This window comes from Drosophila mojavensis, unplaced genomic scaffold, assembly GCF_018153725.1.
Source record: "Drosophila mojavensis isolate 15081-1352.22 unplaced genomic scaffold, ASM1815372v1 contig_136, whole genome shotgun sequence".
Lineage (NCBI taxonomy): Eukaryota > Metazoa > Arthropoda > Insecta > Diptera > Drosophilidae > Drosophila > Drosophila mojavensis.
In genome coordinates, this window is record NW_025318667.1 from 3,112,667 (window position 1) to 3,140,001 (window position 27,335).

The 27,335-nt window shown below is 43.5% G+C and overlaps 3 protein-coding genes and 1 long non-coding RNA gene across 7 annotated transcripts; 3 read left to right on the forward strand and 1 right to left on the reverse strand.

Moving 5' to 3' along the window:
- The first annotated feature begins 2,062 nt into the window (after positions 1-2,062).
- On the forward strand, positions 2,063-4,470 carry LOC6585454. Of its 2 annotated transcripts, XM_015160911.3 has the most exons (5): positions 2,063-2,374; positions 2,440-2,654; positions 2,734-3,466; positions 3,540-3,807; positions 3,864-4,470. In XM_015160911.3, exons 1-4 carry the CDS (start codon positions 2,199-2,201, stop codon positions 3,784-3,786), a joined length of 1,371 nt encoding a protein of 456 aa, XP_015016397.1. In that variant the 5' UTR covers positions 2,063-2,198; the 3' UTR covers positions 3,787-3,807; positions 3,864-4,470. The 2 variants fall into 2 exon arrangements, with proteins under 2 accessions (XP_015016397.1, XP_043867593.1); XM_044011658.1 differs by having other exon boundaries at positions 3,540-4,470.
- A 966-nt stretch (positions 4,471-5,436) lies between these two features.
- Positions 5,437-6,101, forward strand: LOC6585453. Its single transcript, XM_002011045.3, has one exon. It carries the CDS (start codon positions 5,481-5,483, stop codon positions 5,931-5,933), a length of 453 nt encoding a protein of 150 aa, XP_002011081.2. The 5' UTR covers positions 5,437-5,480; the 3' UTR covers positions 5,934-6,101.
- A 739-nt stretch (positions 6,102-6,840) lies between these two features.
- Positions 6,841-25,792, reverse strand: LOC6585452. Of its 2 annotated transcripts, none has more exons than XM_044011657.1 (7): positions 25,676-25,792; positions 18,337-18,534; positions 18,071-18,155; positions 11,406-18,003; positions 9,195-10,295; positions 8,407-9,128; positions 6,841-8,343 (listed from the first exon to the last, which is right to left on the reverse strand). In XM_044011657.1, exons 2-7 carry the CDS (start codon positions 18,528-18,530, stop codon positions 7,018-7,020), a joined length of 10,026 nt encoding a protein of 3,341 aa, XP_043867592.1. In that variant the 5' UTR covers positions 18,531-18,534; positions 25,676-25,792; the 3' UTR covers positions 6,841-7,017. The 2 variants fall into 2 exon arrangements, with proteins under 2 accessions (XP_043867592.1, XP_032588604.2); XM_032732713.2 differs by lacking the exon at positions 25,676-25,792 and adding an exon at positions 19,259-19,656.
- Positions 19,830-21,259, forward strand: LOC26527413. 2 transcript variants are annotated; one of them, XR_004364557.2, is made up of 2 exons: positions 19,830-20,745; positions 20,798-21,259. It is a non-coding gene; the product is annotated as an uncharacterized LOC26527413 (long non-coding RNA). The 2 variants fall into 2 exon arrangements; XR_001448970.3 differs by having other exon boundaries at positions 20,814-21,259.
- Positions 25,793-27,335: the final 1,543 nt, after the last annotated feature.

Below are 27,335 nucleotides of genomic sequence, written 5' to 3' on the forward strand. Positions count from 1 at the left end.
AATGTAAATTGTAAAATGTTGAATTAATTCATTAAAATTAAACCGTAATTAAGAAGAAGTTTGTGAAAAAAAAACATTTCAAAGGAGAAAGTTAAGTTGAATTGAAAACTGATTATTGCTTGAGTTAAATTATGAATTATACATGAACAAACAAATTAAACAAATAGTATATATATGCCAACAAATTATTTGCTAAGGTATCAAAAAAATTACATATATTACATCTACATATATGCATTTTCAAAATGAGTTTATTTACTATTTAACTTGTTAGACAGCTTCGTGTTAGCATTTAAAGTCTTAACCGCTTGGCGCGCCGCCAACCACCAGCTGTCGCCTATCGATAACGATACGATACAGTCCATTGCAATGTTGTAAAACGAGTTTCAATTCAAATAAATAAAAAGTCGCGATCGCATCACTAACCAGAGATAACATAGACTAGACATCTAGAACAAATTTTTTCACCGGCGAAAAAATGCGCTGAGGAGACTACACAACTTCGTATTTGCTCGGCTCAGTCTCTTGAGGCTCAAGCATTGAAAATAAGGCAAGACAAAATCAGTGTGCTGCGAGCGCTGCCACGAAATGCACGCATTACCAAATGAAGCACGGCTATGCGCTCTTTTTCCCTTGCTCACTCTCTCCCTCTCTTTATGCTCTCTCTCTATGGTCTCTCGAATGGCAGCAGCGCACAAAAATTGAAAATTGTTCGCGACGATCTGAGCTCGTTCCTTTTGAGTGAAGGGTATACCGAAATTTGTAAAGCGTTCGCCACGTTCATGCAAACAAAATGTAAGCGTTTCGATGGTTATTCGTGGGAAGGGTATGAAAGCGTTGATACGCATAAACAATATGATTTCGCGACGGGCAAGTACACACACACTTGTAGTCCCTTGCTTCATGTATGAGCATTTGTGACCTGCGTGCGTTACTCTTGCTGCTTGTAGCAATTTTAAAGCCCAGCATTTGCATTTGGTCGGTCTTATGGACTGTCATAACCACTTTACACAGATGTACTATGTATGAACATACATACATACATACATATGTACATAAGTACATTTATATATTATTATTGCTAATCATGTTTATAAATGTGTCTATATATAATTAAAATTATTTTATACACATTTTTAACCGAAAAAATTATCGTAAAACACTACTAACTTTATTAAATGCTTTGCAATATATGAAATACACATGTCATATTATACTCAAGCTTTACTCATTATGCATTATCATTGCATTAAGTCATAATGGCCCATTTGATAGTCACCCTACGATTCAAATCATACAAAATTTACAAAATAATAATTCCAGAGACAATTAGCTTGCCATCCCATACAAGCATACACATACACAAATGTATGTATGCATGTGCTCACTTCACAAGGCAGACCAACGGCAAATTTTGGGCTTTACAATTTGCACAGCCTGTTCTGCACAGAAAGAATACATTTTCGCGACGAGCATGCACACACACATTTACATGGGCATCAATACTTTCAAACCCTGCCGCAGGTAGCAAGAATAGAGTTGCTTACACAAGCACACAAATGATAGCGAGGGATTGACAATGTGTGTGTGTACTTGCCCGTCGCGAAATCATATTGTTTATGCGTATCAACGCTTTCATACCCTTCCCACGAATAACCATCGAAACGCTTACATTTTGTTTGCATGAACGTGGCGAACGCTTTACAAATTTCGGTATACCCTTCACTCAAAAGGAACGAGCTCAGATCGTCGCGAACAATTTTCAATTTTTGTGCGCTGCTGCCATTCGAGAGACCATAGAGAGAGAGCATAAAGAGAGGGAGAGAGTGAGCAAGGGAAAAAGAGCGCATAGCCGTGCTTCATTTGGTAATGCGTGCATTTCGTGGCAGCGCTCGCAGCACACTGATTTTGTCTTGCCTTATTTTCAATGCTTGAGCCTCAAGAGACTGAGCCGAGCAAATACGAAGTTGTGTAGTCTCCTCAGCGCATTTTTTCGCCGGTGAAAAAATTTGTTCTAGATGTCTAGTCTATGTGTTCTCTGGTTAGTGATCGCATTTAATTGTACTTGTAAACATATCGTATATATGTATGTGTGTGTGTTCTCGAGATAATTAAGCTCAGTTGAGGAGCCGCTGCTATAAAAGCCCCATTAACTCCTCTCGAACAGCGCAGAACAGGCAAAGAGAAAGTGCAAAAAGATGGCAACGCAGCAGCAACATTTCGATTATATGGAAAAATATCTGGTTTATGATATTTTTAAATATTTTGGCAACGATGCAACGCTTATAGATCACAATATAAAGTGTTCCAGTGGCCTCGACGGTTTCATGTCGGCGGTCTATACGGTGCAGCTGACCATGGAGATTGCCGGAAAGTGGGTACAATCGAATCTTATGTTTTAACCATACGATTATTAACTGCCATCGTCCTTTCCTGCAGCGAGCGCCAGGAGCTGGTGCTGGTGAAGTTCATGAAGGGCAGCCCGGAGTTTCGCGAGTCCGGCAAATGCTACACACAGTTCGCCAATGAGGTCTTTGTTTATGCCGAACTACTGCCGGCCTATGAGAATTTGTTGCGTGACAGCAAATTAAATACGGAATTGGTTGAGCAATTTGTGCCGCGTGTTTATTGCGCGAAATTTGGTCTGATTAAGGGTACAAAGTTTATTAATATTTTTGTTTGTTTTGTCAATTTTGCCATTTGCAATTAACACAAATATTTCACAACTTTCAGATCTGGGCGAGGCACGTGAGTCGGTGTTGGCTTTGCAGCATCTGCAGCCGAAAGGCTTCAAGCTGGGTCCGCGACTAACTCTGCGCCTGGATCAGCTGGAGGCCATGTGCTCGGTTCTGGGTCCATATCACGCGATGGGCTACGCCCTGCGCATCCTGCAGCCGCAGGTGGAGCAGCGCCTGCGCCAGCAAGTTGTGCCGCTGCCCTTCGTCTTCGAAGCGAACGTGCCGAATATCTATGCGGTGCTCTATCGCATCGCCTTCGATCGCTTCTACGAGTTCTACGATCGCTGCCGCGATCAACTGCTCCAGCCGCAGGAGCAACGCTTTGCCGAAGCCATCGAGCGGCTGCGCGCCAGGTACTTCGAACAGCCAGTGGAGCTGCTCGAGCGCATTCGCACAGCTGCGTGCGATGAGACGCAGCCGGAATCGTATTTCAGCACCTTCCTGCACGGCGACTTCAATCGCAACAATGTGCTGTTCCACGAGAACGAGGAGGGGCGCGTAGATGGCATACGCATGATCGATTTCCAGGAGCTGCGCTACAGCACCACGGCCATCGACATCAGCTTCTTCCTGTACATGAATACGCCGGCCGAGAATCGAGCTGAGATTTTTGCCAAACTCTTGCGTTCGTATCATCAGCAGATGCATCAGACCTTGGAGCTGCTCTTGCAGCGTAATCATGAAACGCTCTCGGAGGAGCAGATCAACAAGCTGCTCAGCGATTACAGGTAGGGCGCATTGTTAGTTAACGATAGAATGGCGTCGACTCACAGCCAATCCCGTGTGAAAATCCCATTCCAGCTTCGCACGCTTCGAGCAACATTTCTCACGCTACGCGTTCTATGGCGTCATGATCTGCATGCACTTCATGCCCTGGCTGCTGGGCAGCGAAGCTGACTGCGCCCAGCTCTCCAAACTGTTCGAAACGGACATGCATGGCCCGGCCTTCTACAAGCTGTCGATGGACATAGCCGGAGATGAGGCGAACCGCCAGATTTTCGGCATAGTGCGTCACGCCTTCGAGCAGGGGTACATGGATCACATATGAGCTGCAATCAGTATAATATATGTATGTACATATCTACATATGTATATACCCTTTTCACATATTCCACTTGCTATCAGCATTTCAGTCTCGTTTCACATTGTTCCGCACGCTATCTAAAGCATTCTTATCGCATTCTATATTATATGCTCTATGATTCCACTTTTTGTTCCGCCTGTTCCGAACTGCAGTTAACAAACGAATGGAATCGGTACACTAGCTTATTGTTTTGTATACTAACTGTTGATATGTCTCCCAACGTGTCGCAAGTGAAATTGAAACGAAGTAAGTGAAATTAAAATTCAGTATTTTATAGAAACAAGTGGAATCAAAACATTAGCTTTAAGATGCATTGATAACTACAAACAATTTGAAATGAAACCTTAAGTGCCTCCAGTCGCCTTGCCAGCTCGATTGAAACATATGAACATGGAACACTCGTATTACCTATGCCAGCAACAATTGGAAACGAAACGCAATTGTGATAAGATGCCCCACAACTTAAAGGAAATATGCAAATTTCGAAGATAATTTAGATATAGGCATTGATCTTTATCAGGCCAGAATTAGAATTCAGAACAGCATTATTATTATTATTATTATTATTATTTTGTCAATTCTGTTCACCTGTTAATGCCAAGTCTTTCAAAAGACAAAGCCTAGTCTTATAAAATTTACAAATATTTACACAAATGTTTTTCTATTTACGAACAAATGAAACAAATTTATGAATCAATTTTGAAAAATATCAACAATATGGTTGTTTATCTTTAATTCTAAAGCTATTCATCTCCAATCATAATCCATGCGCATATATGTATGTATGTATGTATGATCTATGGATAACACTATGCTCTTTCGCTCAATGCAGTCCGCATAGCAAACCTAGCTCAATTGTAAGTCCAGTTCCGCTAGGTAGATTTCATTTTGGGCTGCCTTCAAAGTTTGATTAACTTAATGGAATGACTGGAATAACTGGAATGACGCAAGCAGCAGCAGCAGCAGCAGTAGCTATCAGTCAGGCAGCAACGACCTTGATTCACATTTGAATATTTATCTAACAATGACAGCTAAAAAGAATTCTTGGCTTGTGCTCCAAACTTTTCTTTCTTTTTGTATGCCCATTGAAAGTTCGACAAATGGGGTATATTGTTCCAGTGCTCGGCTCGTATTTCGCATACAATCATTGACTGATTCTACTATTATAGCTAAAACTGATTTACAAAATCGATAAATATCGATCAACTTTCTTTTTTTATCATCTACGAATTGGGTGTCATTCTATATAGCGAAAAGCTCAACTTTACTGATAGGGTATCTATAGGTCGAGCACTTTCGACTGGCCTACTCTAGCATGTATATTGTGTAAATGTTATACTGCTAATTTTAGTGAAATATCGAAAAAAAAATGTAAAGTCCTGGCTGCAACAGGGTATCTGGTAGCCGTGCACATATCTAGCTGCTAATATGTAGGACTTGTTTGCGTCGGTCTCTGCATGTATATCGAGACCTTTATTCACCGAAGCCATATAGAGCAGTTACTCCAGCTGCAGCGGGATATCTGCTAGTCAGGCATACCCCAGAGTCATGTATTTGGAGCTCTTTGTTTGCACAACTGTAGGCCAGCGAGCGGTGTCTATAAAACGCCACCCAGTCGCAGATTGGCGGCACAGTTCAACTGGAATACGGTGCACTCCATGATGCTACCAACGACAGCCTGGCTATTGATGGCACTGCTGGCGCTGCGGGCGGGCCTGCTGCTGGCTGACGAGCAGCTGGAGCTGGCGGATTATGCAACAGCTGGCAGCGAGGACATCTATTTGCAGCCCAACAGCGGACAGTGGGAGGATTACAAGGAATATGCCGACGATGAGGAGGACGAGCAGACGGAGGAGGACTCCGTGGAGGAGCAGCCACAGGGCGACAACATCGAGGCCGTCGGCCTGGATGAGAGCAACTGCGAGTATAGCTGTCCGCGCTACTACCGTCCCGTCTGCGCCAGACGCAACGATAACCAGCTGATCACCTATGCCACGCCCTGCGAGTACTTCAATCAGCTGCGCTGCGCCAGCGTCGCCCGCAGCCAGGGCAAGGAGGCGCCCACCTATGAGCTGTTGTATCAGCATGCCTGCAAAGAGAATAGACGCTGACAGAGAACTATGAAAGAGAATTGGTTTTTTTTTTTTATATGATGATTGATTGTGTGCGTGACTGAGAGGAAGCAAGCCTGGAATGATGTAGTTTTAAGTAAAGCATGTTTTTTTTTTCTTATCTAATCTAATATTTTAAGATTATTAATTGATTGATTGATTGATTGATTGATTGATTGACTCATTGAAAAGCGGCGCACAGCTAGTAAAAAGGGTTTCTTGACAAGATTTGTAGTTATTTGTCATATACTACCATATGATTGATTGAACAAGTATAGGACACTGACTGAATGATTGACTGCCTGACCAATTGCTTGCATGATAAGTTCATGGTCAAGTCATAGCTTCAATCATTGGTATACGAGTCTGAATCGTTTATATTGTACAACAAATTGGTTCACTGACTGATTGATTGGCTAATCAAGTCATCGTTAGAGGATCCACTAACCCACTGATGGGTGTCAGTCAATCTAACTGAATGATGGATGACCAGATGATAGCTGGTTGTTTACAATTAGACTTAATTTTCGCTGAATTGAAATGATTTGCTTGTGAGCAAAGCTCTGATGCATGATTAATGATTGACTGCTTGATTGCTTGAACAGATGATTGATTGACTGATTAAACATTTAACGAAGCGTGGACAGCTCTATGTGATTCAAGGTTAATGATAGATTCCTTCTTTGCCTTGAGAGCAACGTCTTTCCAGGATCGTAGGGTTCTCTCTGTCTCGCTAAAGAGCCTATCATTCTCCATTATGAACAATCATAGTTACAGGGTATGCAGCAACTTCTCGTCTCCTCCCCTCGCCTGGCTACCATATACAACTCTCGTATTGCTCCCTCCAGTCAGTGGGTAAAATAAGAGAGTTTTTTTTTTTTAATTTTTTTTTTTTTTTTTTTTTTTTTATAAAAAGTTTTTTCAATATTCTTGTTTATTAACAGCGACAGCCCACTTGGCTGTCATTGGAATTCAACATTTACTACAAGCTAGTTACGAGTTAGGTTTACAAAATAGGATTATCATGTTGCGCTTGGGCCGAATACTGCAGGCAGTCTCGTATATAGTTTCGCTTTGACTGCGATCAGGGCATCTGATCGGCGGGGCAGATGCGCTTAATGCTCAGCTGTCCGATGTCCACAAAGGTGCTGCGACGCTTTGCTATGCGCTGCAGCGAAGGCAGCTGCGACTGCGGCTGCGGCTGCGGCTGCGGCTGTGCCGCGAGCACGCTTGGAGTGGGCGTGGCTTTGCTGGTGCCCATAAACGATGTATGCCAATTGATGAGAGAGCCACGCTGCGAATGCTGCGGCTGCTGCTTTTGCTGTGGCTGCTCTTGTTGTTGTTCTGGCTGGTGTTGTTGTAGTTGCTGCGGCTGTTGTTGCAAGTTGGCAGTGATATTCAATCGGGTGCTTAAATCATCCGGATTCAGAGTCTTGCGTCGCCTCATTATTTTCACCATCCCCTGCTGCTGCTGCTGCGGCTGCGTGGATATCACAGGATTACGATTGTGCAAATGATTTATGAATATTCGCGGTGTGGGTGGCTGTTGGAACTTGTACAACAGCTCCGAGTACAATTTGAAAATGAGCTCATCGCCGCGATAGAGCGTGTGCCGCAAGCTGCTCTTGCTAATGATCAGGCCATTCTGAAACTGATAGAGCACCTGCATGAGGAACTTCTTGAGCTGCTCGTAGGGGTGAATCTCTTGGAAGCGATTTACAGCCTCCCGGTGGAAGGTATGGCAATGGTGCATGTACTCATCGAAGCCGTCGTTCAGCGGCGCCTTGCAGAAGTGGCACTGCCTGAATTTCCTGTAGTGGTCGACCATGTGGCGCAACGTCTCCTTTTGGCACGTCGAGGCGAACATGCAGAACGAACAGTGGTAGATGACCGCCTCGTTGAGCTGGCGGAAGCAGAACAATTCCGGCGCATCACTATGCTCGACCCGGCCGTGCTGTGCCATCGCCATATCCGATGGCATTATCACCCGGCAAATGTTGCACTGGTAGTACCGGACGGGGTAAGCCTCTGTTTTGGTGCCCATCTTCAGTAGACGGTTCAGCTGAATGTTGTTGAGCGACTTCAGGTCATTGGACAGATGCGCCTCGTTCAGCATATGCTGTATGAGGGATCCCGAGTTGGTGAACTGATGCGTACAGAAGGCGCACTCGTTCGGCTTTGCCACATCGCAGGCGACCAGCTGACGCAACGAGTGCACATTGGGCAAGTGATTGTCCAGCAGGGCTTTGGGATTGCCCACAAACTGGCGGCAGATGCCACAGCGCAGTTGCGGCTGGATGCTGAAATAGAACGGATGCTCGATGTGTTCGGTGGCCCAGTGCTTGGTGCGCAGCTCGTCCACGCTGTACGACGTTTCGGTGCAGTGCGAGCAGGCGAATTCGAATTTTGTCTGTAAAGCAAAATAATAGTACGATTAGCTATGGCTATGGATCTATCTAGCGGTGCAACTTACCTGCTCATCGGCCTCCTCGTCGGACGACAGCAGTTCAATCTCGTCGACAATGACGGGCTCATTTGAAATGATGTTGCTGTCGTTGTTATTATTATTGTTCTTAATGTTAATGTTGCTGCTGATTGTGGGTAATTTATTGCTATGGCTGCTGCTGCTGATGCTGCTGCTGATGCTGCTGCTGCTGCTGCTGTTAGTCTGACTGCACTTCGTTGTGTCTAGTGGATGGGCCATCTGCCAGTAATCGCTATCGAGCAGCTCATTGGGCACCCGTTCGAACATCTGCACGGCCAGGCCGGCGGCACCCTCGTGCGATTGTTGCATGTGCAGGACAACCGACCACTCGGTGGATTCGCCGAATTCGCAGTGCGGGCACGAGAACTGGTGGCCCGATCCATGGCTTTGGGAGCAGTGCTTGCGAATGCACTGTATGGTTTTCGCAGCAGTCTCGCATTTGGTGCAGTAGAAGCCCAGCGTTTGCCTGTTCTTCACCCTCGAGTGCTGATAGTTCACAATCGGCTGCACCCGACAGTTGGGATGCTCGTGCCGTATGTGATTGATTAAGGGCGCCATCGAACTGTCGGCCAGGCTGCAGTAGCCGCAGTTATACGGCTGCGTGCGTCTGTGCAGCTCCTTCACATGGGCCTTTATCGCCACATGGTCATCCATCACACTGGAGCAGAGATTGCAGATCCAATCATCGTAATTGCAGCGCAAGGACAAGGCTGAAAGAAGGGTGGCAAGTGCGTGTTAGCACCTAACGACAAATCGTAAAAGGCTTCCATACTTACTCGACTGCAGCCAGCGGATCTCGTCGGGGTCGGAGTTGCCGCTGCGCTTGTGTATGAGCACATTGATCAGATTGCTGCCGTGACGGGCATTGATGTGGCGCTCGATGCCGCTGCGCCTCGGGTGGAATGTCTCACAGCGTCCACATTGATAGATGTGACGCTTGTGATACAACAAGTGATCCAAGTACGCTTCGACCGTATTCAGGGTGTTGTAGCAGTGGGCACATCGAAGGCTCTGGCTGTAGCTGTGTGTTGTGGCAAAATGCTGACGCAGCTCCAGCTCCGTCGGCAGATGGGCATTGCAATCCTCCATGCAGCAGACGAACCGTTTCGACTGGGGCACATATTCCCGATTGGGGACGTACGGAAAATTACGGATGCGGCATTCGGTGGAACTTTGGGTTACCGATGGGGTGGCCCCGGTGGGACACTCCGGTGGGACACTTGTCGTTGCCAACTGTCCAGACTGTTCACTTAGCATGGCGAGACGCAACGCTGCCTCCTTGTGCGCCAGCAGATGACCGTACAGCTCCTTATACGAGATCGATTTGAATTCACATTCGGCGCACTGCAACCGCTGGCTGAATATCATTTTACGGGGCAGCAGGCGCAGTTCCGATGGTCGGTAGGTGGTCTTTCTGCCCTGACGTCGCTGCAGCCACTCGTCCATCAGCTGACTCCTGAACTCATCCATTTGCTTCTTGCCAAAGGGCAGCTTGACAGCGCTGACCCAACACCTGAACTGCTCCTGATTGGCGCCCTGTTGCTGCTCCTCCGGCTGTGCGGGCAGCTCAAGGAACTCTGGCTGGCCGTTGATTAGATGATACTCTATGCCGTGCCGACTCAGCTGATGCTGGTCCATCAATGTACGATTCGGCGTCGTCTCCAGGCAAATGCTGCAAAAGTATTTGTGACGAGCGTGCGCCTGCTGCAAATGGGAACGCAGGACGACCGGACGCTCGAAGGTCTGAGCACAATGTTTACAAGTGAGCTGGCCCATCATCTTACTGCTTGTCATGTGAAAGATCACATGACTGACAAATGTCCCCTCAGTCAAGGAAACGTTGCATGACTTTAAGGGACAAGCGTACAGCTTGCCATCTGCAATGGTATCGTAGTAGAGATTATTTTAGATCGCTTTCTTCAAGTCAATAGAAACAAGTAAGAAAGCTCTAGTCGACTACGAGATCCCCTGAACCCTTCGACGATCAGATATCTACATAACTCTTCGCCTCAGTACACAAGAAACACACACACACTCATAGACACACATAGGCACATACGCATAAGCACGCATGGTCTGCAGCGTGGGCTCATTACGGGAACCTAATTGTTTAATAACTGTCTTGTGGATGGACTAACTTCATATAACTCTCAGATCGGGATAAGAACATTAATATGAGTGCAGTTGCTAAAGCTCAAGTCTCTAATAATTGAGGTACGACTTTAACAAATTTAGGGGTAAGGGGGTGGCTATAAGGGTGTGTGTGTGTGGTGGGGGGGGGTTGTGTAGGGTGTATGATAACAAAAATTGAAATTCTATAAAGTAGATAGGAATCTATATTAAAAATTTGGCCACTCTAGCTCCAAAGATGTAGCAGATATACATTTATCACTGATTTTCGATAAGGTTTTTAATCGATAACAAAATAACGGGACAAGTTATCGATTTTTCGAGAAAAACTCGATATGCGCATAATATACAGATATACCTAAGACAAAATTTCAAGTCTCTAACACTTATATCTTCTGAGATCGACGCATTCAAACATACGGACTGACGGACTAAATGGACTCAGCGCGTTGCCTTGATCAAGAATATATATACTTTATGGGGTCTGTCATGCCTCCTACTGCCGGTTACATACATTTAACAAAACCAGTATACCTTGATATCCCATTTTCAATACCTGGATATCCATTTTCAGTATACCTTGATGTCACATTTTCAATGGGTTCAAGGTATAACAAAATATCTTTCATTCACTGAGCAGCTTGAAGGATCAATTCAAGAGATTTGAGGATGCCATTACCCCCTCCCTCCTTTGAATATTAAAACTCTACACTGTAGATACCTGGATAGATCCCTATCGTTAATATCCCTAAACGGCTTAGACCCTATCTTAATCCCTTAAAGTTTTCCTACTGTTCGTAGCCTAATTTAAATTTTCCTTAAGCTAAATAAATTTGGTAGAAATTTCTGTTACTTACCATCAAAGCCAGTTGTCTTGAGCAGATCGTCTAGCACTGTACTAATGGGCAGGTTATGTACATGAGCACCATTGTAAGTCATAGGCGCATGAGCCCCAACAGTTGCAGCGGAAGTCGCCGTCGTAGCTGCAGCTGCAGCCGTAGCCGTCGGCATGGCTGTGGCTGTGGCGAAGGAATTTGAATTCTTGCGTAGATTGAGCAACTCGCGAATGCGTTGATTTGTTGATGTTGTGGCCGCAGCAGCGTTTACCGCATCCGTCTCCTGCAGCTCTGCGCGCGAGGCGAGGCCGTGCTCGATGACGCCGTGCAGTACATAGTCATCGACGTCATTGGCGATGTGCGAACAGTAGGCGCACTGCAAATAGTCCATGCTGCCAAAGCTATAGCTATGGAATTTCATGTGCTCCCGTATGCGCAGCACCGTGTGCGCACAGAAATTGCAATTGGCGGCCATGCAACGAAATCGATCCACAGCAAGGCCTGTGGCACGCTGCTCCGTTACAGGCTCAATTGATATTCTTATCTGGGTGGGTGACTCGCCCGCTGTCTGTTGGGTGAACACAAAGTTGGCATTGGCCAGGGGTGCATCGCCGACGATCTCAGCCGGTGCATTGTGGGCCAGGCTAAATACTTGATTGATGGCCAGGCCCAGCTCAGAATCATGATTGACCACAGCTGCATTTGGAGTGGTGACTGTACTTGCTTCCGCTCGCTCATTGTCCAACAAATCGAGCACCAGGGCATTCGGAGCAGCATTGATGTCTCCCGACTCGACCGGCTCTGGCTCGGGCTCTGGCTGAATTAGCAGCCCCTGCGCTACCTGCGGTTCCACCGGCGGCACAGTTTCCGAGTCATTCACTAGTCGATCGCCCGTAAAGCGACGAATTCGCAGCTTAGGCACCACGGGATTAGCAGGTGGCGGTGTTTTTTCCTTAGCCACCGCCAAATGACAGCTGACCAGATGCTGTAGTTCAACACTGATGGAAAGTCCTTGCACTGTCTTCTCCGTCGCCTGAGCCGCACAGCTGGCACAATAACCGCTCCACCGCACCTGCGGATGCTCGCGTGCAAAATGATTCTCAAGACCCTCCACTTCGTCGGAGAATAGGAACTTACAGCCCTCACGCATACAGTAGTAGGCGGGCTCCTGTGTCGGTGTCGCACGCAAACGATACGCCACATTCTCCACACTGAACTGCGGAAGTGCAGCCGTAACCGTGGGCAAGGCTGACTGCTCGTTTGCCTCATCCGACAATGGTGGTGCTACTGGAGGTGATGATACTGGTGGTGGTGATACTGCTTGTTGTGCTACTGCCGATGGTGACAGTAGTGGTTGTGCTACTGGTGGTGGTGGCGGTGGAGTAGTTCCTGTTGCATACTTTGCTAGAGAATCCATATCAGCACAATCCCCATCCGTGCAGCTGCTAGTCGCCGATTTGTTGGATTTACTGCTCGATTTGCTAGCGGGGCTCAGTTTCTTGTAGAATTTATGGAATTTTCTGAACAAGGACTTGGACGGTGCACTGCTGCTGCCGACACTGCTGCAGGATTCGACATCGATCCATTCGTCGACTGGCTTGGCCGGCTGCTCTTGATGCTCTTGCTGCTGCTCCCCCGGTTCGATGGGCTCCTTTTCATTGTCAGAGTTCTCGCTGCCTATGCCGGAAACCGATAAATTATCCAATTGTTCTTCCTGTGGCTCGGGTTGCTCCAGCGATTTGGCTGATCGCTGCTCTTCTGGTTGTGCTTGCTCTTGCACCGCCTGTGGTTGCTGGTCCTCCTCTTCCTCAAACTTGCAGGCATTGATCACCACCAGGTCATCCTCCTCGGGCAGATCAGGTGGCGGCATGTTTAAGACATTGTTACATACAGAAGTCGTCGGCTCCGACTCCGGCTGCGGCTCCGGCTCTGGCTCCGGCTCTGGCTCCGGCTCCGGCTCCACTTTCAGTGCGATTAGTTTTTTGAGCTTCTTGTGCATCTGTTTCTGCTTTTGCTTCTGCTTCAATTGTTGCTTGTTCAGCTTCTTTGACAATTTCTGATTCTTAACGATCTTTTTGTTCATTTTCTTGTCGGCCGGCTCTTTGGACTTTTTACCTCTAAGACCTGCTGGCACTTTAGTCTTGCGAATTGGCACATCCGTGGTGTCGTACAGTGTGAGCTTTTCGCCCAATCCCTCCAACGATTGATCCGTGAGGCCATGCTGCTCCTGCCAGTGTTTCTCCAGATTCTCTCGATTCATCTGCACAAACTCGCACAGGTGGCACACATGAATCCTAAACGGCTGAGAACGGCTATAGCCATTGGTGCGAATAGCTTTTGCACCATTTCCGCATTTGGCCACATGAAGCGCTATCTGATTTGGCCGCTCACTCGGCATATTGCAGCGCGAACACGTATAGTGATGTTCACCCGTATGCCGAGCGTAATGCTCCACCCAGCTGTTGCTTGTGATTTGCATCTGTTTGTTGCAGAAGAGACATTTGTGTTCAAACTGAACGTAGCCAACTTGAACTCCATACGACGGTTTTGTGTGTAGCCCATCGCGAAGCTTCTGCAGTTCGCCGGGCGGAAACCGCGCCGTAAAAAGCTCGCCATGTTCCTGCACATAATGGGACATGGAAAAGCGAAATGTCTTGCCACAAACGACACAGGTGTTCACCGCGGCGGACAACGAATGCCACTCAGGATTGATGTTCTTGATGGCACTCGGACTGACTGCGTCCTGTTGCATTATCATATGCTCCAGCTTGACGCAGCGTGGCAAACGTACCCTACAGTTCTTCGGCAGCTGTTTGGCCGAATTCTGCACTTTCTGTTTGGCCTTAAAACTGGTCCGATCCGGGCCAGAGCTGGGGCCCGCAAAGCGACGCCCACGCCGCGCCACATTGCGTATGTAGGGAGCCAGTTCGACTTGGCTGGCAATGCTGGAGCTGTTCTGGCTGCAACTGCTGCGCCGGCTGGACACATTGGAGGAGCTACTCTCCGCTATCGATTGCTTCTGTTGTGTCGTACAGGTACGTCTGCCTGTCGCATGGATCACATCATCAGCATAATACATGTGCGCAATGTCGTCGTTCAGTTTCTCTAGCTCGCTGCGCTTGGCTTTGCGTCGAGTCCGTGCCGGAGGCGGCAGTGTATCCGTGCAGATGCGCTTCGCGGCAGGCATCTCCTGCTCTTCCTCTTGCCTTGATTTCGGCTCTGAATGCTCTTCAGTCGCTTTCTTTGGCGGTCGGCCACGCTTACGCTTGCCAGTGGAGTTAATGGTACTGGTAGTGCTAGTATTGGAGGTCGTACTGGTGTTGCTCGCATCAGAGGTCGCTGTGGTGTTGCTGGTATCTTTGTTCGACACCGCCACAGCCTGCTCCTTTGCCTTATCTTTGGGCTTTGCCTTCGGCTTTGTATTCTGAGCGGATGACATTTTAAAGACATTTCTACTGAGTTGCGTCTCATTCAAAGTTAAATCATTAAAGCCCGATCGTCGTTTACCCGCCACTATATTTTGCGTGGATATACTGCAATTATCAGATGGCTTTTCAAACATGTTGGCCAGATGTTTTGCACGGGCATCCGTTTGATGCGTAGACCCCTGCTGTTGTCGCTGATGGTCTATCACATCCTCATAAACGAAACTTTCCGTGAACAGTTGCGACTTATCGATTAACGGCCTGCTAGCTAGCGGCATCATGGATTTCCTACGCTCCAAAATACGCTTTAGCTCAGGTTCGGCATTGGGTGTCGATTTCATCTCATCGTCGTTAACATCACAGCCATATATTACCGATTTATCCACTACCGGTATCATGGATTCTTTACGATCTGCCTTTGATTCGGCATCGGACTTCATTTCCTTTGTATCGACGTCACCATCGCAGTCAGGTGTTGTCGAGGTATTCACTAACGGTAGCACGGATTTCCGTCGTTTCGTGATGCGACCTACTTCTGGTTCGGTATCGGGCTTTGATATCATTTCAATCGTATCATCGTCCCCATCGCAGCCAGGTATTACCGTTATGGTATGCGCATTGGGGCCCAGCACCACCTTTATCTTGGGCAACTTGGGCGGTGATTTACGCAACTCGTCCTCAGTTGCCTGCTGGAGGTCTTCGATTCTTGGTTTCGTTTCTTCGGACACCTCTTCCACATCAATAATATCACCTTCATCATCCACCTCCTTTTCCTCTTTCTCTTCTACGTCACCCTTCGTATCCACGGCCTCAATCTCTTCCCCGTTTTGCTCTTCACTTTTGCGTGCCGCCTTATCTGTTGCCTCATGAGCTGGCGGCTCATTTTCCACATTATCCGTATTATCCGTTGACTTCGGTGGGTTTTCTTCTTTGTCTTTCCGCTTATCCGTATGTGTACTGCAATACTTGCTCGAGCGCTTATCCTTATCCTTTAAGTCTTTTTCATCACGATGTTTTGATTTGTCGCGTTTAGTATGATGACTTTTGTGAGATTTTTTATCCTCTTTATGCGATTTGTTCGACGTTTTCTTATCCGTATCCCTTTTATCAGGTCTCTCACTTTTTTTCGACTTCTCTGATCTATCCGTGCTATCGGTTTTCTTACTTTTATTTGAATTAGCTGCTGTCTCAGAGTTTTCACTTTTATCACTTTTATCACTTTTATTTGTCTTTTCCTGGATAGTCCTATCGGATTTTTTCTGCTTCTCCGACTTATCCGCCTTATCAGACTTCTTTGACTTTTGCTTCGAACCCAATGACCCACTATCACTTGACACCTGCACGGCATCCACCTCATCATTCCAGTTCTCCTCAGAATCACAAATGATCTCTTGGGAACCATCATACTTATCTGTTCTATCAGCCTTCTCATCTCTTTTCTCTCCTGTCGTTTCACTAGACTTGTTCGTACTCACTTTCTTGGGTATCTTAAAATCGATCTTCTTTTTGGGAGTGCTGCCCAAATTACGATACGATGTGTCCAGCTGGACGCGATCGCTTTCGATTGTCGTTGGCGGAGTGTCCGGCTCCAATGGCTTCTCAGCCGCTTCCAGACGTCGGAGCTTCTCCGCCTGTAATCGGGCAGCCTTGGCCTTGGCCTCTCGATGCTCCCGATAGGTGCGCGGTTCGTTTTTTTTCGCCTGAGTTGAGGTTGACGGAAAATGTTGTCCCCGATTGTAGGCGGCAGGATATATCAAATTGACATTGGTTTTCTTATGAACTTGCTTTTTCGACCAATTGTTCATATTGTTGTTATAGCTAAAGTTATTGTTGCTGCTGTTGATACTATTATTATTTTTATTATTATTATTATTATTATTATTGTTGCTGTTATAAATGTTAGGCGCCGGCCAGTTGCCTGACGACGAAGTTTCTTCATAACCCGTAGCCTGTGGCGGCATGGAATGACACCTTGCACCTGAATACTGTTGATTAGGCGCCACAGCTGCTCCCATTGGCTGCTGAGATCCCATCGGTTGGCCAGGCATGTTGCTGCTACTGTTGTTGACCCACTTGTTGCAACGCGGATCGCGGGACTCGTGGTAACGCCGCGGCTCATTGTAATCCGACACAGCTGGCTGCAGTTCATCGATGTTTGGCATCTGGACAGGCGGAACATTTGTGCAGGTTGCAGCCGCCGCTGCCGCTGCCGAAGCCGCAGCCGCCGCAGCTGCAGCTGCAGCCGAAGTATTTAGATTTAGCGGTGCTCGTGTGCGTAGCAATGGTGTTGTATTCGATATATTCGATATGTTGGGCTGAGCCACGCCAACGCGTGGCATATTGAGCGCCGAATAGTTGAGATCAGTCTGCGGCCAATTAACAGGGCCGGGCGGCGTGGGCGATTTGGAAACAGTACGTCGACTGCCCAGATTATTTACATAGCTGGCTTTGCGTCCACGTGGATCATTGGAATTCGAGGCCAAATGCGGAGCATTTAAATTCGCATTCGCATTCACATTCACATTCGCATTCGCATTTGCTTTCGCCATCAGATTGACATTGATGTCACGCTCACCCCGTAGGGCAGCCAGCTTTTTGCGTGCCTCTTCCAGGGACTTATCCTCATGGCTCGGTTCCAGGATAGTTGGCGGCGACGGATTGTAGCGTCGCTCAAATACCGCCCTAGGCGGGCTTAGCAACTGTGGACTAATGTGTGAAATGGGAGATGTTGCTGAAGTTGGCGCTGGCGCTGGCGCTGGCGGATTACTCCGACGCACAAAATCCGGCCGCCTGCTGCCAATAGGTGAGGTTAGATCTACCGTTGCTCTTGCTGGCTGTGGGCGGCGTTCGAAATCCGCCTTGGGCGAGTTCGTCAATGTGGATGCAGCCAGCGTTGGCGGAGGCACTGGCGCGGGCACGACTACAGGTGGCGGCGGTGGGCTCCTTTGCTCCGGCGTACTTGGTCGGGATGGATTAAAGCGACGCTCTAAATCTATTGAGCTCTTGGCTGCCACAACTGGACTTGGTTCGGGCATAGTCTTGAGCTTGGGCGTTGGGCGACTATTCGACTTGGCTGCAGGCTTTGCTGTTTTAGACTTGGCTTCAGTTTCTCCCGCTAATTTGGATGTTCTCGGTTGCTGGTCACCCGGAGCATCGGAATGATCAACGATGACAATTACCTCTTCATTGAGCAGCTGTAAATTGAAATGTTTCATTTAAAAATCTGACCTATTTATAAATTTCTCGATTATGTTTACATACCGCTTTAAAGTTGGCCTTTAGCTTATCAATAACACCCTCAATTTTGGCCAGCGGATAACGCCGATAGAAGTCCTCAGGTGGTATACTAAAAGCACAAAGCGTTTTCATTAGCCAATTATACAATTTATGCGAATCAGTTTCTAATTTCTAATATGTGAAGATTATAATTTATCCCATTTAGCCCATAAATATTTACATTAAGATATAATAGTGTAAAGTATATTAAAATTCTCAACAAGTTTTTAAGCTATGTGGTCTAGGCTTACTTGCTCTCCAGCAGCTCTATGAGCTTGTTGAGCTTGTGGTACTTCTCCGGGGCCAGTTGTCGTCCATAGGTCTTGACCACATTCCTAATGAAGCTCGCAGAGCCGCGCAGCTGCTCGACCTTTTGTATGTTAGCCGGTAGGCTTGGGTCCCCATTTGTCCTTCCCACCTCCTCAACATCATCTGTTTCTGCCATTTATCTACAAGATAAAAAATATTACAAATATTATATAAATAAAATTTTAAATTTTGTTTATTCATAATAATAATATATTTGACCAAACTAATATACTCGCTTCGCTGTAACTGAGCGAGTATATGTCACTGGGCAAATGTCTTGTCTGGAGAGCTTTACCACAATTATGTATTGTAAAATTTATAACAATTTACTACAAATTATAATTAATCGTTCACCTCAAAGAAATTAATTATGCTCAATTAAATTAATTATGCTCCCTCTTGTAGTACTAGACGCGGCACCTGAACTATGACGAGTTGTCTGTTTTTGAGTTTTTGTACATACATAAGTCTGGATGGCGGAGTGATAAAGCTCCCTGCACCCAGCTGCCTGTTGCCTGTGGTCTGGAGCTTAATTAGAGCAATTGAGAAGCTGCATTTTAAGCTTTCGAAAACCAAAAAGCTTTCGTCAATAGGACGTCCAGATTACAACTGCAACGGGGATCGCTGTAAAATACAGATTTATGTGCATACACACATATACATACACAGACATACATCCATACATCCAGGCATACGACTTGAGCAAATATTCAAGACACACACACACATATGTGCGACATATGTATGTAAGTGCACACTTACAAATGCGCACTCACAACAGACCCAAGCGTAAACTGAGCCGGCAAATTTGCCGCGCATTTATAGGGATAGACAACAAACGTTAAATCTATTTTTAATACACACCTCGGTATACAGCTGCAGAATCCTGTCGCTAACGTCGACGGTGTCGTCAGCGTCGTTAGCGTCGTCAGCACAACAACAACAAAAACAATCAAATTTAAAGCTGCACTTGCATCACTGCGACAATGCACACACTTCTTGAGATAGGAATTTGATACACCGTAAACTAGGCTCTTAAGCTCCACATATAAACTAAGCAACAATATAAGATAGCACAACAAATCCACAGCAGAACAGAAGTTTACTATTTATGGTAACAATAACAACAACAAAAAAAAAAAACTAAATAAATACACAATAATTAAATAAATAAAATTAAAAAAAAAAAAACGCAATCGACACGACAAAAGTTTTTCTTGCGTTGTTCCTTCATTAAGTAAATGCGATTGACAAATGAAGCAAAGCCGGCGTAAACCACAGTGCTGCCACCTAGTTGAACGGAACTATTTACGACACAATTTCAAGTGAAGTTAATTACAACATTTTTAATACGTTCAATATTGTTTAAACCTTGCTCTAATACGAATGATGTACTTTTTGCCACTTTTTTTCTTTTATAAAAATGTCAATTGCTTTCCATGGCCAATGTTCGTCTGGCAACGCTGTTCCTCTTGACAACAGCTGACAGCTGAATTCGCCGCAGTTTTTGTTTCGATTTTATATTATGTCTCACTTTTTGTTTTTCTCATCTGTCGCTGCCTACGCTAAGCTAGTTTGGCTCTGTCGCAATCTGTGATCGTTTGCATAACTGTATCTACGTGCGCTTGCGTGTATGTGTGTATGGCTTTCTCAGGGTAGAAAACCTTTAGTTCGCTTCGCAGAGATCGTTTTCAATTTTCGATGCGCAATACAATTTTTTCCCCTGAATTCGTTTCTTTTGCGTTTCTTTTCTCGTTGTCGCGCCTTAAAGCTGTGCAGAGCGGAGTTTACTGAAACACATTGTGTCTCTAGAATTACGACGCAGCCAGAAACATCTATGCATGTGTATCTGTGTGCGTGCATGTAGGTAGTAGAGAATTCGAATTTACATACATATGTATGTATGTATGTATGTATGTATGTCGTGATTTTAGTTGCTTAGCTGGAGGTCTGTGATGAAATAAGGAGGGTTTGTCCGTATAAAATACGTACAAAATACTTGAGAATATTTAACGTACTTAATATAAAGCAATTTATTATATACATATATTATAATAAATTGCTTTAAACACGAACTAATCACAGCTAAAACAGACTAGACTAGAAGAGATTCTGAGCTGTTATTTCAATAACTCTACGGCTCTTTTACAGAATACTAAAGGGCTGAAGAACTTTTGTTCTAGTTGGACTTAATTAAATTTCAGAGAGTAAGAGTGACCTCCAAAATGAATCAAATTTATGTATACATAACAGCCATGTATACAGTGAATTTGAAGTCTCCAGCATTTCCGGCATTCAAGGGAGGCGTGTAAGAACAATTAATCGATCGATTATTATCGATATACAAAATGGTAAATTCGTGCTGTGTATGGTATATAGAAATATATTATAAATATTACAAAGTTTCTTGCTTTTGTAGGAATGCGCACGGGCAGATCAATCGACTCGGCTCATAATCCTCATACACATACATATACTTTCAGTGCTCTATCTTGGCTCATTCTCTCTGTTATATTACGATCCCCTTAATGACATTCGCGTCTTCCGATAGTGAATATCCTATTATCGATAATAATCTATATTATCCGATAGTCGGATATGGTATTTAAGGATTATTTAAAGTACCATTAAAGTGAGTTTAACTAGTTGTTTCAGCATGAACATGTCATTGACGGCCTCCTGTTGACGTAGACCCTGGAGGGATCATTCCCGACGCCCATCGAGTATATGGATCTAAGTAAAACAATTGTGTCCCATGTTCTCTGGATTACTCGATGTGAGCCACCATGGATTAGATTAAGAAACTACGAAAGAATTTTTAATAAAAGACGTCGCTCTTGGAGAGACAATAATTGTAGCACAATATATCATTGCTCTCACATAAATTTTTAATAGGAATCCTCCACTTAGCAGAATGACCCAGGCATGGCTAGCTTGTATATATAATACTTCTCCTAACTGTTTTCAAAAATCAATATTTTCACAATTTTCGCGCCCAAAATGACCGGACCCTATAATTCAATGGTTTAAGGGCTCAACAGTTTTGAATTGCACAATTGAGCTTGCCTTCTAACACTCGGAAACGTATGGTTTTGGCACGTCCTCTAGTCAGCGTGAATAAATAATGGTTAATCTAAAGAGGTCACCAGCTAACCTCTTTCCGAATGTCGGGAGAGTAAATTCACCGACGGGTGCTGAGTTTTAATAGCACTGTCATACCAAATATAGATACAATACGCATATCGGAAAAGGAAAGGGTATATTTCAAACAGTTTCAAAATGCGAAATGCATGTTGGCCTTGGACGGACACACAGAGAAATCAATATATTAGACAAGAACTCCTTTGACATACTAGCGTCTTGGGTTTTAGCTCCCACAAATAATTGAAATTCATACGCATGGTCTTCTATTTGCATTATGATAGTACAGTCAGAACGAAAGCTATCCATAGAGGCTAAGTACAATCGTAGGTGCGGTTGTTAGAGGACAAAACAGGAACGTACAGCAGAGCGGAGCACTTTTCCTGATATTAACTAATCGTAATTGAAAATGGGAAATCAGGGTATAATGGTTTTGTTAAAAGTATGTAACAGACAGAAGAAGGCGTGGCAGACCCCATAAAGTATATATATTCTTGATCAGGGCGACGAGCTAAGTCGATTTAGCTCTGTCCGTCTGTCCGTCCGTATGTATGAACGCGTTGATCTCAGAAGATATAAGATTTTCCTAGGTCCGTGTATATCACGCGAATATCGAGTTTCTCTCTAAATATCGATAACTACTCACGATATTTTATTATCGAAACCTTATCGAAAACTAGTTATTTAATTATATCTCCTACACCTTTGGAGCTAGAGCTTCGAAATTTTAAATGCAGACTTATATGTATTTTATATATTTTAGATTTTTATTGTAATTTATCCTTCACCCCTATATCCACCACCTCACCCTCACCTTTGTAAAAAACGTATCTCAAATACTAGAGACTGCTTTGGCATATACACGCACTTTAATGCTATATTAACAACCTGAACGTTTCATGAGCATAGTTCATCAACAAGAAAAGTTATTAAACAATTAAATTTCCATAGTAAGCTCACACTGCTGCCAATGCGTGCTTATGCTTGCATCCCTATGTTTTTCTGTGTGTGAGTGTACAATTATTGTGAAATATCAATTCTTCGAAGCGTTCAGGGGATTTCGTAGTCTCGACTAGAGCTTTCTTACTTATTATACCCTGAACACACTGAAAATGTATGCAACAGGCAGAAGAAGGCGTGGCAGCCCCCATAAAGTATGTATATTCTTGGTCAGGACGATAAGCTGAGTCGACTTAGGCCTGTCCGTCTGTCCGTCCGATGAATGAAAACCCGGTGGAGCGTCACCTCCGTTGAAGAGTAAGTTTTGAATGATTTATTCAGAAACAAGTAAGAAAGCTCTAGTCGAGACTACTCGACTACGAGATCCCCTGAACCCTTGGAGTAATAGCTATTTCAATAATTTTTCGCGTCTTTCAGCTTACACAAGAAACACGCACACACACACACACACAAACACACACGCACGCACGCACGCACAGACACACACATACACAAACAATTACATACATATACAAACACAAGCATAAACACGCATGGGCGGGAGTGAGCGCTTACTATGAGAACTTAATTGCTTAATAACTTTTTTTGTGGACGTACGATCTTCATGAAACCTGATTTCCCATTTTCAATGGGTTCAGGGTATAAAAATGGCTTAAGCTTTAACAATATTTTTTTAAGCTTAAGCCACGCTCTTGCGCTGACGGTGACGCCACCGTATAAGAAGAACATATAAGAAGAGAGAAAGTGTTGCATGTGCGCTGTTGGGTCAAACATGCTGACATTGCGCATAGACTGTTAGTGCCCCCATTCAGGTGGACACTCAGATTACACATGCACTAGACGAATGCTGTTGATAATTATTGCTAATACTTGCAATGAATTGTTACAGTATTTATTCAACATATTGGACATGCTACATTATCATTTTTTTTTTTTTGATAACCCATGCGATTTCTTTTTACAGAGAAAAATCGATAAATTGATTAGTGATGTTACCTGCGTACTGTGTAAGACTTCTTGCAAATGAAAGTCCAACTCAAGTCACATTTTAGTGAATTTCTTCGTAAAGAAAAATGTACACACAAATTAAGCCAAACGCGATTTAACTTATTGCATGGTCTAGAGATATAGAAGCAGGTTTGCTTTCTATATTCTCTCATTCACGAAAGTTAAATGAGTATATTGGTTTTGTGCAATGTCCGTCTTGCTATCTGCCCGTATGGACGCAGCTTATTTCGGCACTATGAAAGCTAGACTGGAAACTTGGAACACATACTCATGTATATCTCCGACATATAAAGTGTTAAAATTTTCCCGGTTTCTGCAGTTGGTAACGCCCGAACGCAACGTTCTCCTCAATTGTTTGTATCCATTTGAGTACAGAGCCTTGGGTCAGTCTTATTCGATATGTTCTTCGAGATGAGCAATAAGCTTGCAAAGAAACACAAAAATCGTTTTATGCTATACTCAAAGTAGACATTGCATTCAAAGCTCATTTATTTACGTATATATGTACACGTCGTCCCATTCTTATAAGAAGATAAGATTAGGGCAAAAGCAAGAGCAAAACGCGAAGATGTATATTCTTAACCAAATTCAGCTTCCGTCTGGTTCTGCAAATTTCGAACGAGCTATTTGGCATTCGTTCTGGTTGAAATCGGTTTTAATATAGACTTTTTAACGTTGGGATTCGTAATGAATTTCCATGTAATTGTACATTCTCCATTAAATTGATTTTTTTTAGGAATCCGTTTCTAGGCATTCATAATTTTTCCTCCTTCTCTTTGAGCGATATTTTGTCCCTTGCGAGAATGCGTAATCCTTCTTTGAAGTCAGTGCGAATCCAGTTTCCTGGCAGTGCGAGCCAATCAAGATGGAAATCTTATTAAAATTTTCTCCTTGTCGTAAATCCTTAAGCGTCGTAAATCCGTGTTGGTACTCCAATACCAATCTTCCTTGTTGATCTTTGTAAAGGAGCTATCAACTGCAAATTTGATTGGGCTGCGGTGTATCAGAATTTATTTATTGAATAATTTCTCTTGTAAGGGATCTTCAGAACGTGATAATAATGGTCAAAAGTGTGTATATTCCAAAGCACAAACCCCGTTTTTTTTTTTAAACGAATTGGGGGCGTGGTATCCTTAATCTGTAAATTACAAAATCTGTGTATTCATCAGATGGATATACACAGTAAATCTGAAATCTCCAGGTTTAATAGTATTCAAGTTACTCTGAAAAACGAAATTAATTTATCGATTGTTTTCGATAAAAAATAAATAGGAGGAGTTATCGAAGTAATATGATAAACTCATACTACGTACATGAGTATTTATGCAAAATTTCAAGCCTCTAGCTCTTCTGAGACAGAGAAAAGGCTAGATCAACTTAACCCGTCGCTCTGATCAAGAATATATATACTTTATGGGGTCTGCGATGCTCCCTTCTGTCTGTTACATACATTTTCACAAAACCATTATACATTGATTTCCCATTTTCAACGGCGTCAGGGTATAAAAATCGTTATGTGACTGTTACTTTTTTTTTTGTATTCGTTGAGAATAAGAGATGTGACTTTCTTCTACCAACCAAAATGTAAGTATTTGGTATTTCTGCTGGCAAAAAATAAAAATAAAATACCAAACTTTGGTATATTTGTTTAGTTTTTTTTTTTTTTTTTGACAGACTTACAGAATAGCAAAGAGAGCGTCTGGCTAGTGTCAGATGCCGAATAAGTGGGAAGAGAAGAAAAAAGTATGACTGTATTTTGACATTGCAAAAAGTCGTTTCATGAGAATGTTAAACATATATCGTAATTCATTGTTAAGAATTATTTCATAATTATATTTCACTACAATTTGCGGAGTCTCCCTTTTCATCAACATTTTCAACAATTTATGAACTGATCAGCACTTAGAACTAAAATAACGCAAGCAAGAATCAGATTCAAAGAATAATCACAAACCCGCACACAAACAGAGACACACAGCCACACGTACGCACTGACGCGAATACACGAGCACATTTCCGTAGGCAATCGCGCACACATATAAAACGGTGGAGCAAATCAAGCAACGAAAAAAGCATTACCGAACGCAAATATGGATCTTAATTATATCATTCACAAAATGTACGTCAAATATGCTTGAAACTTATTGTTTTTAAATCTATTTAACTACTCACCGTCGTTGTGTCGACATTCAATTGTCAATTAGATTTAGTTATTATAGATTTTCCTCTTTTTGCCGCATTCAATACTTCACATTGGTGCACACACTTCGAGTGTTGGAGCTCGACTGGCAAAAAAATCAACTAGCAAAAGGCAATACGCAGACAGCAGGCAGCAGGCAACCAAAAGGTTGCTCAGCAAATGTTCGATGAAATGTCAAAATCGTATGACGTCACAACTGTCTGTTGCAGCTCTATACTTATGGACTAGTAACATTATTATTGTTTTGGTTATTTGCTCGCATTCTCATAAATTATAATTATTTAAGCAATAATAGCAGTAAATATAAATGTATATAACAGAATATAACAATGTTGTATGTATATAACAACGTATAACAATTTTGTATGAAAATGTATGCCTATGTGGCAACTTTGCCTTGTGGGGTTACCTTCTTAAGCTTCACATATTGAAATCATAGATTTTCACACACACACACACAAATCTGTGAATTCGCCGCATCTTCTTATCATCGTTCCTTCTCTTTTTACTTCCTTTGCTATACCCACGGCGAAATGACGCGAGACAACTCACGAACGAACGTTGTCGCTGTTCGCCATCGCCGACGCCGTCAGTCGTTGTCGGTGTTTGAAACGAAGCGATTCATTTGCAGTGGTGGAGCAACGCAAAATGTTTGTGTGGCTTTTCGCATTCTGTAGCTCCACACATATACAATATGTGTGGAATAGATGGTAGTGTGAGGATCTAAGGCGAGCAGCTACAGTGTACCAATAATGATTTCGTACAGCGAATTAGGCATATGTATATGTAATAAGAAAGGCAACAATGTTTTGATACAGTTTTAGTATTTTTTATATTAATCTTAATTTACAAAAAGAATTATGTCTATAGCTTGCTTAGTCTAGTAGTTATAGCTAAAACTTAATAAAAAGACACGTTTTCTCCATATCAGGAAGCATCAAAATTCGTCAAAGTATATATAGTTAATGCCTTAAGTGCCTTCTTTTGTAGTTTTAAGATAGTACCTAAGTTGCATTTAAAGGTTTTTTTTGTTTTCCTCCATTTTCCTTTATATTCTAAATTTATTAACAACTTATTTCTAAACATGTAAATAAAATATCTCAGCTGATCAGACATAAATTTAGTCTAAACTCTGTAAATAAAACAATAAGCTAGCTCTAAGCTAATATAATATTATGGAAATAAAGCAATGAAAAAAAAAAAAAAAAAAAAAAAAAATTCGTCAAAACCCAAGCTAATAGAAGTTTTAAAAGAGGAATGGGCAAAAATAGATAAGGATTACACAGAGAAATTAGTCTTATTAATTTAAAGTATTTAGTTTTACTGTACAAAGACTTTATTGGAGCCAAAAACGTGTCTTTTTATAAACTTTAAGTTACAACTACTAGACTAAGCACTAATTCTAATTCTAATTCTTTTTGTAAATTAAGATTAATATATAAAATAATAATAAAATAAACATTGGTACCTTTCTTAATATATATATGTCTTATTCGCTCCCAAAGAAAAATGTTGCTGCTGTACGAAAACATTTTTGTTTCACTGTAAGCTCAGCGGGCTGTCGTCATCATAAAATGTGACGTTTGTGGCAAGTATAGTACAGTGGACCCTTGGTGGGTGCCAGTGGTGCCT

Coding starts and splice junctions, on each gene's coding strand:
- LOC6585454 (XM_044011658.1), top strand. CDS start 2,199: ATGGCAACGCAGCAGCAACATTTCGATTATATGGAAAAATATCTGGTT. Junction 2,375..2,439: donor ACCATGGAGATTGCCGGAAA/GTGGGTACAATC, acceptor CCTTTCCTGCAG/CGAGCGCCAGGAGCTGGTGC. Junction 3,467..3,539: donor AAGCTGCTCAGCGATTACAG/GTAGGGCGCATT, acceptor ATCCCATTCCAG/CTTCGCACGCTTCGAGCAAC.
- LOC6585453 (XM_002011045.3), top strand. CDS start 5,481: ATGATGCTACCAACGACAGCCTGGCTATTGATGGCACTGCTGGCGCTG.
- LOC6585452 (XM_044011657.1), bottom strand. CDS start 18,530: ATGGCAGAAACAGATGATGTTGAGGAGGTGGGAAGGACAAATGGGGAC. Junction 18,156..18,336: donor ATAGAGCTGCTGGAGAGCAA/GTAAGCCTAGAC, acceptor TTGTGCTTTTAG/TATACCACCTGAGGACTTCT. Junction 8,344..8,406: donor ACGAGGAGGCCGATGAGCAG/GTAAGTTGCACC, acceptor TTTGCTTTACAG/ACAAAATTCGAATTCGCCTG.